At 43.1% G+C, this 14,678-nt stretch overlaps 1 protein-coding gene across 1 annotated transcript in view; it reads left to right on the top strand.

Annotated features, from left to right (window-relative positions):
- The window catches only part of LOC142217770 (bifunctional heparan sulfate N-deacetylase/N-sulfotransferase 4-like), a 334,797-nt gene that overhangs the window by 310,426 nt on the left and 9,693 nt on the right, over positions 1-14,678 (top strand). The window contains exon 13 of the mRNA XM_075286110.1: positions 4,196-4,298. Within this exon, the coding sequence (XP_075142211.1) occupies positions 4,196-4,298 (103 nt within the window). The remainder of the gene's footprint in view (positions 1-4,195; positions 4,299-14,678) is intronic.

A 14,678-nucleotide genomic window follows, 5' to 3' on the forward strand; every position in this document is an offset into this window, starting at 1 on the left:
GCCGGTTTCGGGGGGTGCCGGTGTTCGCAGGGGGCAGCCCGGGGTCTGATCAGTGACCCAGGGTCTGCCCCATGCCGTCCCCGTCCTCGTACCTGGTTGATCCTGCCATAAAGGAAGCTGTCAGTCTGTGCGTCTACACAGGCTGACAGCTTCCTCTACACTGCAATACATGTGTAACACGTGTATTGCAGCGTATAGAAAAAAAAAGTTGGAAAAAAGTAAAAATAAAAAAGTTTAAATAAGTTTAAAATAAAATAGAAATAAAGACCCAAAAATCCCTTTTTCACCACATAAAATGTTTTATTATGTAAAATAAAGAAAAATAGAAAAAAACATTACATATTTGGTATCGCCGCATCCGTAATAACCTGAACAATAAAATTAAAACATTATTTAACCTGAACGGTAAACGGCGTAAAAAAAAAAACTTAGAAAACCGCACAAAATAGTGATTATTCACCACCTTTCCCTTACAAAATGTTCAATAAAAAGTAATCAAATGGTCAGATGAAAACCAAAATGGTACCAATAAAAAGCAGAGGTCTTCCCGCAAAAAATAAGCCCCCAACCAGCTCTGTCTAGCGAAAAATAAAAACGTTATGCCTTTCAGAAGATGGCAATGCAAAAATAAGATTTTTTTCCCTAAATTGAATTTTATTCTGCATAAATAGCAACGCATTAAAAAATAATATAAATGAGGTATCGCCGTAACCGTACCGACCCGCAGAATAAAGGTATCATGTTACTTATGCTGTACGCTGCACGGAAAAAAAAATAAATGCTAAAAAGCAATGCTAGAATTGATGTTTCCTTTTACATCCCACCCAGAAAGAGTTAATAAAATGTAGTCAATAAGTTACAGGCCCCAAAATGGTGGCATTGAGAATCTCATCTAATACCGCAAACACCAAGCCCTCATATGGCCACATTGCCAGAAAATAAAAATAAAAATCTAGCTTGTACAATGTGAAGACAAAACCCCCAAAAGTCACCAAATCATTAGGACATAAGTGGCTGTGACTAGAAGGAAATGTGTAAACTGTATGAGCGTTTTCAGGGGACACCCCATATTTAGAGCTTATGAGAGAGAAGACACCAGCGCTGACCCCCCAGAATGCCCCTCTTCCCCGTCCGTGTCATAGGAGCTAGTGGGAAATAGAATAGGATTTGGTGTACCCAATTTACTCCGCACAGCTTACATATTCACTTCGGGGTTACTAATGCTCACTACATCACTTGATAAATTCTTTGAGGGGTGCGGTTTTCAAAATGGGGTCACTTTCTAGAGGTTTCCACTGTTTTGACTCCTCAAGGGCTTTGTAAATGCGACATGGTTCCTGAAACTGATCACAGCCAGATCTGCCCTCTAAAAGCTCCTTGGTACGCCTTCCCTTCTGCGTCTCGCTGTGCGTCCATATATTAGTTTACACCCACAAGTGGGGTACTGTGGTAGTCGGGAGAACTTGCCTAACAAATTGTGGGATGCGTTTTCTCCTTTAGCCCCTTGTGAATGTGCAAATTCTAGGGCTAAACGAAAATATTAGTAAAATAAAATCAAATTTGAAAATTTCACCTCCATTTTGTATTAATTCCTGTTAAGCACTTATAGGGTTAAATTACTAGGTATATGTTGTTTTGGCTTATTTAAGGGTGCAGTTTTGAAAATGGGGTTATTTATGGGGGATTTTAATACAAGGGTCTTTCAAAACCCCTTCATAACTGGATTAGTCCCTTAAAAAATGGGTTTTGGAAATTTCTTGAAAATTTTGAATATTGTTGTTTCACTTGTAAACCTTATAATGTCCGTAAAAATTAAAAGGGCACCTAAAGTTTGATGCCGACATAAAGCAGAAATCTGGGACATGAGATTTATAATATAATTTTGGCGGTCTGACTATCTGTATGCAATGCACATAATTTCAAACTTTATAAAATGCATATTTTTCAAAATTTCCACCAAATTTCCTATCTTTTCATAATTAAACACGAAACATATCAACCAAAATTTACTACTAACATGAAGTACAATGTGTTACGAAAAAACAATCTTAAAATCACTTTGGTAAATTAAAGCGTTCCAAAGTTATTGCCACATAAAGTGACACGTCAGTTTTGAAAAATCGAGCTTGGTCAGGAAGTCAAAAAGTGCCATCGGCGGGAAGGGGTTAATAAAGGTAAAAATTTCTGCTATCTTTGTACTCCTAAGGCTCGGTTCACGCAGGGATTTTTGGACCAGATTTTGACGCGGAATCTGCCTCAGACTCCGGTCCAAAAGACGTCTCCCATTGACTTTAATGGGAGCCGTTCACTTCTTTTTTCCGCTAGTGGCTTGGTGCCACTCGCAGAAAAGAAGAAGCGACCTGACCTTTCTTTCTGTGGCGAAATCTGCCACAACATCTGCAGCGCGACACCTTCTTCCCGACTAGGCCCATTCATTTGAGCCTAATCCTGGGTGGAATGCTGCGTCTGGATGTCGGTGCACTGCATTGGCATCTAGTCACGGATAACCGTTTTTTGGACCGGATTCTGAGGTGGCCTCTGCGTCAAAATCTGGTCCAAAAATCCCTGTGTGAACCCAGCCTTATAGGGTCTGCTAGTGATGTAGTGTATTATGTAAGCAATCATGAGACTACATGGTCAAATAATCAACAACAAAAATGTTAAATGAAATGTTATAAAAATGAAACATTTTACTATAAAAAAATGATTTTTAGCTAAATATATATGTGTGTGTTTATAAAGACAGACCAAAATTTTTTTGTTCATCCCACATCTGAAAAAAATTAATACAAAGAGAACAAAATATAATAACAATAAAAACGTCACCTTGTCACACAAAAAAAGCCCTTAAAAAAGATCCACCAACAGAGCAAATAAAAAGTTATGGCTCTCATAAAATGCAACACAAAAGTAATGGCAGGCTGAAAAATGAAATTGATAGAGAGTTCTAACTGTAGTAATACAAAAAAGACATTTTCTGTCAAAGTGTTGTCAATACAAGAATAAAAATTTTCAAGCAGCTGCAAATGGTAGAAAGTCCCAACTCTTTTCGATCTTCAGCTAGTCTTTGTACCTCCTGCTTTAGCAATAACATCCTGACATGTGATCACTACAGGCTAACGCTGGGGAATTGGTGAGGCCAGTATGACTTTTTAAAATTCTTTTATAGTGTTCTGTGAGCTGTTTTGTTTTTTAAAAATTGTGTCTGGACAATTCCTTTACCGCTAAAAGGGTTTTTTCAGACTATGAGAGAATTCTCTCCAGCGCCACCTCCATCTTCGTCAGCAGCACCCTTTTCTTCCAGCAGTGGCTTGTAACTTCTAGGCCTCGGCCTTGGGCAGAGAAGACTGCACATGCCCACAGGCCACAAGAAAATGGCTGCCTGAAGAAGACTGCCCAAGGCCTAGAAGTTACAAGCTACCGCCGGAAGAAGAGGATGAAGAGGACACTGCCGACGAAGATGGAGGCGGTACTGGAGAAAGTTCTCTGGAAGCATTGGGGACGCCCTTAGTCCTGTTTGAGTGCTGGGGCCAGCCCCCAGTGCTGCAAGAAAGCGAATTTGCATACCTCAAAAAAACGGGATTGTAGGCAAACGGCGCGCAGAGAAGACGACGAAAGGTAGGAGAAGAATAGCCTTTCTTACTAATAAAGGCCCCCATGCTGCCTATCTTTAATCCTATTAGTCTGTGCCAAAGGCACTGCCCAAGTAGAGCAATGCATTACAAAATCGATCACAAGTTTTTAAAAGAAACAAAAAACACAGTTAAAATATAACACCACATTAATCCCCCAAATGCTTAGTAACTAGTAAAATATAAAAACATAACACATATATTGGGTACAGCTGCATAAGGACCTGAGTACTACAAATATTTTACCTACACCCTTATTGGCATAAAAATGAAAAACAACTAAAGAAAGTTGCCAAAATTTCCATTTTTGTCTGTTGACTGCCAAAAAAAATACCTCAACAAAAGCTACCAAAAAGTGTTACGTTCCCAACATGGCATCAATAGAAATAATAGGCCCTCATAGGTCCTCTTAAAATGTTGTGTGTACTCCTAGAAAATGATATGTGAATTAGCTCTTATTCTCCAAGTGGCCAGTTCTTTTACTTTCATTTGGAGAATAAGAGGTCCACTTTAAAAGTTGTGTGAGAAAATAACTCATATTTCTGAATCTTGTATATTTTTAGATTCAGTACAGAAAAGGGCTTCTGGTGTCAGTTACTGGATGGAGGTAAAACAAAATGTCTTGGGAAAAATAAGGGCCGCAAGTACACAACAATGGATATGGAGGTAAATGACTTATGATCAGTATAAATTAGCATTCAATAATATAATATCGGACTAAAAGCTATTTAGAGTGAATGACTTGACAGGATACATTTATATAAGACTGGATTGTAACATTAAAGACTAGAATATTAAAGAAAAAAAAAACCTAAATTACCTTTTAAATGTCTTTCTGTTTCTGTACTTGGTCCAGTTCCTTCAGTGCAGAAGTGATGAGAGCATTTTCATTGTTTGCATTTTGACAATAGAAGTGATTACTGCCATTGTTCGGGTGTGCTGTTTATACACAAATAAGCACTGAGGCCAATAAGTAGCAGAGATGTCACATCAACAATGGTTCCGACATCATCACTTCCATTCTGAGCCACAGTCCTTAAACGTGTTGGAAACATGTTTCACGGGCATGTTAATGGTTCCCAGTTGCACCCCTGTGCACCCTGTGTCATTCCACTGGGATTCTGTCCTCAGCCCGGAGAAATTGGACAGGGGTCAGAAATTTTAGATAAGTTCTGTATTCAGAAATAGCCACCTACTAAGGGTAGCTGAGTAAAAGTAACAAATCTATCACTTGGACATTAACCACAATATATTTCTTATACAGTTGTGTGTATTATTGTAAAATATTTGCAGTATGTTTTTTAACATTACAATATTCATTCTGTAATTACTTGTATTCTCTTTCCAAAAACAGTTGCTATCATTTTGTATTTTCTTATTCTTTGTTTTCAATTAGCTAAAAACACTACAACTAATTGTGCATTCACTCACCCCTTAGTCAATAGTGCTTCCCAGATACTAGATATGGTGGGTATATTCCTATAACACATAAATAAATAAACCCCCTTCCCCTTATACTAAAGGAATGGGTCATGAGCATCTTTAGACGATTTAGTCAGACCCTAAGTAAGAGAACAAGCAATATTTAAGCAGAAGGGTAATATTCTTAAAATGCTCCAATTCAACAAGTTCAAGCAGCAAGCTCACTGCAATATTTAAAGGGATTCTACCACTAAACCAACATTTTTTTTCTAATTACCATGTCGGAATAGCCTTAAGAAAGGCTATTCATCTCTTACCTTTAGACGTGGTCTCTGTTCCACAGAAATACCGGTTTTAACCGGCATGCAAATGAGTTCTCCGCAGCAATGAAGGCAGTGCTCAAACGACGATGGGGGCGTCCCCACTGCTGCCAGAGAGCTCACTCCAGCGACGCCTCCATCTTCAGCTGCAACCCCACCTCTTCTGTCTTCCGTCTTGGTCCAACCTCCGACGCCTGCGCAGTACGCTCCTGTTTTGAACTACAAGAGCAAGAGCGGCCTCCCAAAAATGGACGCCGGCCGGTGGCCATTTTTGGGAGGCCACTCTTGTATTTCAATACAGGAGCGTACTGTGCAGGCGTCGGAGGTTGGACCGAGTTGGAAGACAGAAGAAGCTGGGTTGCAGCTGAAGATGGAGGCGTCGCTGGAGTGAGCTCTCGGGCGGCAGTGGGGACGCCCCCATCACCGTTTGAGTACTGGGGCCCGCCCTCATTGCTGCAGAGAACTCATTTGTATACCGGTTAAAACCGGTATTTCTAAGGAACGGCGCCGCGGAGACCACGTCCAAAGGTAAGAGATGAATAGCCTTTCTTAAGGCTATTCCGATGTGGTAGTTAGAAAAAATGTTGGTTTAATGGTAGAATCCCTTTAAGCAATAGGTACTATTCTATAGATGCCCCAATTAAATAGGCTTGATGCATTTCTCCCTTAATCATCCTATAAGGGTTCATCAGGAACAATTAACTTGTAGGGTATATAGAAATCGGCAGCACTTGCTCTCAGCAATAGGATATGTAGAAAAACTGCAGTTCCTGGAGTATTTGTTTCTAGAGAATAGTACTCCTCTGCTTAAATATTGCGGGGGCTTGCTGCTTCCCTAGAGGGTAGTATTGTTGTCAAACTGGGGGTCTGACTAGAATCTAGTCAGTGATGGCAAACCTTTTAGAGACCAAATGCCCAAACTGCAACCCAAAACCCACTAAATTATCGCAAAGTGCTAACACAGCAATTTAACTTTAATACTCTGCGGATCTACAATTGTGGACAGTTATGGACCCGCAAAATACAGTCGTATGAATGGGCCTTTACAGAGCTTTAATATAAACAACTTTTACTGAAAGGTAAAGGTCTCTGGATTTGGTACTTTTTAACAATTAATGTTCTCTATTTACTGTACATCACACAGTATCTGTTTTATAGTAATCGTGCAATGTTACAGCCTGTACTAATATCACATGTATGCGACAAAACAGATACTGTGTAAAATAAAGGGACTCTCACACAATACAATCTGCCCTACAGTGGCCCCCAGATAGTATTATATGCTCCACAGTAGCCCCCAGACATTATTATATGCTCCACAGTGGCCCCCACACAGTATTATATGTTCCAAAGAATCCCCCCACACAGTATTATATGATCCACAGTAGCCCCCTCCACACAGTATTATATGCTCCACAGTAGGCCCTCCAAACACAGTATTATATGATCCACAGTAGCCCCCTCCACACAGTATTATATGCTCCACAGTAGGCCCTCCAAACACAGTATTATATGATCCACAATAGGCCCTCCAAACACAGTATTATATGCTCCATAGTAGCCCCCACACACAGTATTATATACTCCATAGTAGCCCCCCCCCCACAGAGTATTATATGCTCCACAGTAGCTCCCACACAGTATTATATGCTCCACAGTACGCACCCCCACACAGTGTTATATGCTCCACAGTATCCCTTCCTCCCCACACACATATACACACATACATACACACACACACACACCGTATTATACTTACCTGAAGTCCCATGAAGAGCAGCTGGGCATTCTCCTTCTGATTGCATGCACTAATGACTTACGCCATTGTGCCTGCATTGGGGTAGAGGCCACACTCTGACAACTTTCAGCTGTATGTTCATTTGCACATACAGCTGAAAGCAGCGATCACTCACTAACAGTGAATCTGTACTGAATTCCCCGTTAGAGAGCGATCTGGGCGACAGCGTATGTGCCAACAGAGAGGGCTCTGAATGCCCTGCCTAGCATGCGTGCCATAGGTTCGCCATCACGGGACTAGATAGTATACAGATGCTCATGACTGATTCTTTTGGTATATAGGAAAGGGGGTTTATTAATTTATCTGTTATAGGAATATATCCACCTTATTTAGTATCTGTGAAGCATTGTTAACTAAGGGGTGATGATACAAGTACAGATGAGGTAAGAGAGTGTGTGCCTCATGCTCACTATATCAATGAGGTCACATAATTTGGGTGGACAGTTGATTAGAGATTTTTGGGGACAATAGCTTACTGGGTGCTATGACCTTGTCATACAGATCTCCCAGATAGATGGGGTTCGTTTTTATTTTTGCACCTATTATTCTTTGGTGGACACCCATACTTTACTCAGATACTCTTTTAGCATTTTGATTATTAATAAAAGTTATATTTATGATTACCTTAATTGTACATTCAGAAACTAAAATTATTGTGCTAAGATACGTGTGCTTAGCAGTGAAGAACTTATAAGAATTATCTTATGATGTTGCCACTTAATTCGGCTTTGTAAAGTGTATATTTTTGTCAATTTACCTTAAAAACAGGTTATTTCTAAGATTTCTATGTGATTGATCATAATAAATAGTTGCTTAACTTATTTTTTGTGTTAAAGGCATTGTCAGGATCTGAAGGTAGTGATACTGATGACCTATCTACCAAATAGGCCATCAGTATCAGATCAATTGGGGTCCAACATCTCCACCCAGTGGCTAAAGTGATCCCATGTATGACACATCATTGCTGGCAGCCGAAAAGGCAAGGCCAGAAACCAGCCACCAAAGCATCTGCATAGGATGGTCTGGGTATTATAAAGATGAACAATTTTTTATCTATTTTTTTATTTTAGGAAATCCTGCTTTACAATTATGGAAAAGCTGCATTTTTTGTTGTCAACTTTTTATTTTTATCCAAAGCCAAGAGAGGTGTATGGTATGCAGCCAAATCCGCAATAAAAATCAGCTTTTCCACAACTTTTTCTGACATTTTGAATAATAATAATAATAATAATAATAATAATTAATACATTATATTAATTATATTAATTTAATATATTTCGTAATATGTTTTTTGGGGTCTTTTTGCTAACAAATTATAGCTCCTTTCACCTGAAATCCTGCATTTTTCTATACTTTTCTTTGCTTTTGAGAGCTGTATCCTGCTTCTCACAGGCTTGTGGGTGTAATCACGAGAAAATAAGCGTAGGGGTTCACATCAAACAGTTTTATAGTAGGCATTATAAAACATAGAAACATGCTTCAAAGGAGGATATTCTCATTTTTATTTGAAACTAAGCAGTTGCAATTCTACCTATACTATTTCCAAAGACATCACTAGATGGAAACACAGTCATGATGGGGATATCTTGTATGCATCTGTATATAAATACCCCAATGCCAACTACAGTCCTATGAAAAAGTTTGGGCACCCCTATTAATTAGACAATGATCCAGGAACTGATTAAAAGCGACAAGAGGCTGTTATCTTTGCAAAAGGAGGATCTACTAAATATGAATGTCACTTTTCTGTTGAAGTGCCCATACTTTTGCACCGGTCAAATTTTGGTTTAATGCATATTGCACATTTTCTGTTAGTACAATAAACCTCATTTCAATCCTGAAATATTACTGTGTCCATCAGTTATTAGATATATCAAACTGAAATGGCTGCTGCAAACACCAAAAAATTTAGAACTAAAAATGATTAAGATTAATAGGGGTGCCCAAACTTTTTCATAGGACTGTATATTACAGGTAGACCCGCAACCTGCAAGGTTCTATTTTTTATAAGACCCCAGAAGTAACACTAACACTCCTCACCCTCATTTTCTTTTCATTAACCCAAGCCTGTACATTGTACACAGTGTATAGCAGGGTGCAGATCTAAACAGAGAAGCAAGGGAAAGAATAAAGATATTAAGAATTTTACAGAATGGACACTTTGTTAATAAAGCATATTACAAAATGTATTAATAACACCCATGCAGTTTTGTAAATTGCAGCCTTTCAAAGGGTTTGTTGCTTTAAACTGGTTTAAAGCAAAATTGGAGTACTGAACCAAATTTTCCCTAAATTAAAAAGGGTGTCCAGTACTTGGACAAACTATGGAGATTCTGGGGCAAAACATAAAAAAAAACATACTCATCTGTTCCCAGTGCCTCATTGTCTACCACCACAGTCCATTAGGTCTCGCACAAGCCTTGGTTTCCAGAATCCCTATGCCCCATATGACCACTGAGACCTTTCAGTAACCTCAGCAATTGCTGGAGAGGGACTGTGAATGAACAGACAATGGAGTTCCATGGAGAGTTGATTATGGTTTTTTTAGTGTTAAGCCAGCCCCAGGCACCTCTGTAGTTTGTCAAATTCCTGGACAATCCCATTAAGGGTGGACAGATATGTATGGCAGGTCTTCACTAGAGATGAGCGAACAGTAAAATATTCGATATTTGATATTCGTTTCGAATAGGCCCTCAATATTCGACTATTCGAACGAATATCGAACCCCATTATAGTCTATGGGGAAAAATGCTTGTTTCAGGGGATCCCACTCTTCGACTCAGGAGAGTCACCAAGTCCACAATGACATCCCAGGAAATGATGCCAACACCCTGAAATGCAACTGGGACAGCAGGGGAAGCATGCCTGGGGGCATCTAACATGCCTAAGTCACTGTATTACGTCAGGATCCCTGTCAGCTTGCGACATGCGGGAGCTGACTTTTTCCCATAGGAATGCATTGACCAGCAGAGCTGAGTGTGCAGAAGGGTTCAGTGCAGAAGGGTTCAGTGCACACTCAGCTCTGCTACATCTCTGATGCAGCAGAGCTGAGTGTGCAGCAGGGTTCAGTGCATCTCTGATGCAGCAGAGCTGAGTGTGCAGCAGGGTTCAGCGGTTCTCCGTTGTAGCAGTGCTGGTCGTGCGCTCAGCATAGGAATGCATTGATCAGCGTTGATTGGCCGAATGCCATACAGAGTACGCTGGTTCTGCCGGAGGAGACGGAGTCTAAGATCGGTCCACTGCAGTCTCCATTCTGGTCCGATATTAGACTCCGCCTCCTCACAGATGAGCCACCGGCAGAACCAGCGTTGATTGGCCGAATGCTGTACTCTGTATGGCATTCGGCCAATCAACACTGGTCAATGCATTCCTATGGGAAAAAGTCAGCTCATGCATATCACAAGCTGACAGGGATCCCGATCAGATAGAGCCCCAAAAAGCTGGGTGAGTAACATTCCCCCCTAAATAAAGGTAATCCCTAGCTAACCCTGCCAGTACATCTATCCCTGTCTCACAGTAACATAGTTCACAGTCTCAAATTAACCGAATGTTAAATCCACCATTCGTATAAATTGGAGGTCACCTGAATTAGCCAGCCAATTACTTTTTCCGATTTTTTTCCAATGCCTCCTCATAGTTTCTGTCCCACCTCCCCTTTTAATGGTGCAAAAAAAGTGCCAGGGAAGGTGGGAGGGGAAACTAATTTTTACTGTGTTTGCCTCGTGGTATTCGATTGGAATCGAATACCTCGAACGGCCTGATATTCGATTGAATATCTATTCGATCGAACAGTGTTCGCTCATCTCTAGTCTTCACACCATCTATATATTGTGATGTTATCTTATATAGCTTGATAGGTTTATGATCCCAGTTTCAACTTTGCCTATGAACCCCTTTAAAGCTACAAAACATCACTGACCTCACTTAGATATTCAGATGAAATTTGGTAAGGTCAAATGTTCCCTATTAGCTAACACCTGAAGCATGTTGTAAGGCTCTCACCAGAGCGAGACGTTCACTTACATGGTAATAATCTCATTATATCAGGTTTCTTTTCCAATAATGTTGACAAATGTAAAGGAAGTCTACCACCTCTACCAAGTCTCTAGCACATTACAGTGATAAACATATCTTGCTATGTACAGTATGTCCCTTCCATAGATTTGGAGTTTTTTGTAGCGAGATTCGAAGAATTGTCGAGTTGGGCTAACTTCTCGCATCATAAATTTCTGAAAGTATGGTCCCCGTGTGTTACGGTTCTGTGTATTAATTAAAAAATAATATTTTTAAACAACAGAACCTCTAGTCTGCAAGGCACTGCAGCGAGGTCCACAGGCCCAATGATGGGCGGCTGAGTGTCTGAATAGTGCCCTACCAGTTAACTCCACTGGCAGACACGAGACGCAGTACTAAATGTGTACAGGCTGCAGGAAAGCCCTGCCAGTTAGCTTCACTGGACAGGTGTTCAGTACAGCTGGAACAGCAAACAAGGCTGCCAAGGGTTAACTCACCCCAGGTCAACAACTAAACATTCTCCTGCAAACAGCCAGGAGAGTGAAGGAAGTTTACACAGTAAAAGTGGCTAACTGAGAGCCCAAGCCTGCTGCAACTCTATGGGCTGGAACAGAGTCTACTGCTCCTAACCCAGGTATAGAGCTGTCAGTTCAGGCAGGGCCGGCGTCAGCGCACGGCATAGTCGGGCAAGTGCCGGGGCCCACAGAGCCTCTGGGGGCCCCCCGGCACTTGCCTGTCACAATTTCAGCTCATCGGCGGACGGACGGAATACATGGCTGGAATACATACGCGATGCAGGAGCTGTGAGATCAGCTACTGCTTTAAAGCTCCGGCCCGGCTTGCGTGTGTAGGCGCGATGACGTCATCACATCACGCTTACACACGCAAGCCGGGCTGGAGCTAAGCAGAAGCTGATCTCACAGCTCCTGCATCGCGTGTGTGACTGGAGAGAGGAGCGTCGGGGGAACGATGGAAGGTGAGTGATAGAAGGTGAGTGTAAGTGTTTGTTTTGTATTACATATTAAGGTGAAACATAATGAAGGGGGCCCATGAAACTGGGGGGTAAATGAAGGGGAGGGGGGGACGGCATGACACTGGGGAAGATGAAGGGGGGGAGACGGCATGACACTGGGGACAGAGATGGAGGTGGCCCAATGAAACTGGGGGGCAAATGAAGGGGGGGGAACGGCATGACACTGGGGAAGATGAAGGGGGTGGGGAGAGAACGGCATGACACTGGGGACAGAGATGGAGGGGGCCCAATGAAACTGAGGGGGCAAATGAAGGGGAGGGGTGGAACAGCATGACACTGGGGCAGAGACGGGGGACATGAAACTATGGGCAGATGAAGGGAGAGAACGTGATGAAACTGGGGACAGAGATGGAGGGGGGGACATGAAACTGGGGGCAGAGGAAGGGTGTATATGAAACTGGGGGAGAGATGGAGGGGGGGCATATCATTTACGGGTGACTGTAGGAGGATTATACTGTGTGGGAGCGCATGATAAATGAATGAGAATGGGTGGAATCAACATAAAAGTGGGTGGAGCCAAATTTGCAGCGGCGCGCAGAGCCCCTCTTTCTACTCTTTAAAAGATTAGGAGGTATGGCGTTGGTGACGCCACACTCCTGCATGACGTCACTCGCTTCATCTGCAACGCACAGTGTCTCGACTCCCCCACCTCCTTTACAAGGGGACCCACTGAGGCTCTGTCGCCCAAGGGCCCATAAAAACCTGGAGCCGGCCCTGAGTTCAGGGCTTACAGGGTACTAACTACAGGCCTAGTCTGAACACCTGCCTGGAAACTGGAGCCTTTCCCTGAACTACTGTCATGCACAACCTTCAGCAATTTGATTCAAAGTGTGAGCACCGGGCGGGCGTCGGCTCACACTTTTTAAAGGAGTCCCCGCCCAACAGGGCGGTGGCCATGACCTCACTGCTCATGCTCAGTAGGCAAGAAGTGGCACTTAGCCTGTGAGCGACTCCAATAGGCCTGAGCATGCTCAGTGGGCCGAAATCTGGACTTACACTCCAGACACCTTACTACATGAGGCCGAGGGTTAGATTGACCTGCAGGTGGCGCTGTGCACTGATAGTGGACCCTGTGGGACCCAATCCTAACATTACCCCCCCCCCTCTTAGGCCCCCCCCCCTTCAAAAGCCCCCACAAGGTCTGGTGTGACAATATTTACAGTGTGCACCCCATACCGATTCTCGGGCTGGGAAGTGTAGCCAGGACGGCGATGAGCGTCAGTCGCGGGCCATTCCCTTACCACAGGGTTATCACGGGCGCATGACCCACATGCCCGCACAAATTCTCTGACATCACGACCCATACCAGGCCAGAAATAGGACTTACTAAGGAGATTTTGCATTCTCCTGCAACTAAAGTGTTCCCCAATGCATGAGTCATGTGCCCGGGCGAGCATCTCCCGGCGCCCATTGGGTGGTACAAAAATTTTATTCGGTGGCCCCCGTACTTGGGAGAGAGGTGGCATTGCTAGTGCTGCCCTGCCAATGGTTACTAATGGCTGATGTTTCCCAGTTTCCTCCTGCTTCATAGGGCAGTGAGAGATGCCCTGGCAGCTCACAGGAGAAACATACAGACTCTCGCTTCAGACGCCGGGAAGTAATTTTGGCGCGAGAGATGTCCATTGGCTCAGGTGCGTCCCCTACTGGCAGTGCAGAGGAACTGGAGGAAGGGAACACGGGAGCCAATCGGATACGGGACCGGCTAGCCGCTATCTCCAGCTCTTGTGCACCATGCCGCAGATCAATGCGAGTAGCTAGGGCAATTAGAGCTTCTAGGGTACTAGGAATTTCACGGGTTGCCAAAGCATCCTTGACGTGAGGAGCTAAACCTTTCCAAAACACTGGCACTAAGGCCTTATCCGGCCAGTCAATTTCGGATGCCAGTGTCCTGAACTGCACTGCATATGTGCTAACAGTGCCTGACCCCTGGCTTAGGTCTAGTAGCTGCAGGGATGAATCAAAAGTGACCCATGGACCTAAAAATGCTTGTTTCAGGGCCCCTAGGAAGGCTGTGGCGCGAGTGGTGACAGGATCGCCACGTTCCCATAAAGGCGTAGCCCATTCTAATGCCCGGTCTGCTAAGAGGGATATTGCAAACCCCACCTTACTTCTTTCAGTGGGGAATGCGGCTGCTTGCACCTCAAAGTGAATTAAACATTGATTGATAAACCCCCCTACATTCCCTTGACTCACCAGCAAATTTATTTGGGAGAGCCAGACGGGGGTTTTGCCCATTAGCTGATGGCGTAAGAGCTAGGGCTTGCGCTATCACCTGTGCAGTGTGGGAGGCGTCCCCAGTAGTTGGCGGTTGCTGCTCCAGCGATTGGAAACGGGCCTCCAACTGCTGCACATAGCGCTGTAACTGCGCCTGTTCAGACATGACAGCAAGACCTTGGCTCACAGTTATGTTACGGTTCTGTGTATTAATTAAAAAATAATATTTTTAAACAACAGAACCT

This window comes from Leptodactylus fuscus, chromosome 1 (genome assembly GCF_031893055.1).
Source record: "Leptodactylus fuscus isolate aLepFus1 chromosome 1, aLepFus1.hap2, whole genome shotgun sequence".
Classification (NCBI taxonomy): Eukaryota; Metazoa; Chordata; class Amphibia; order Anura; family Leptodactylidae; genus Leptodactylus; species Leptodactylus fuscus.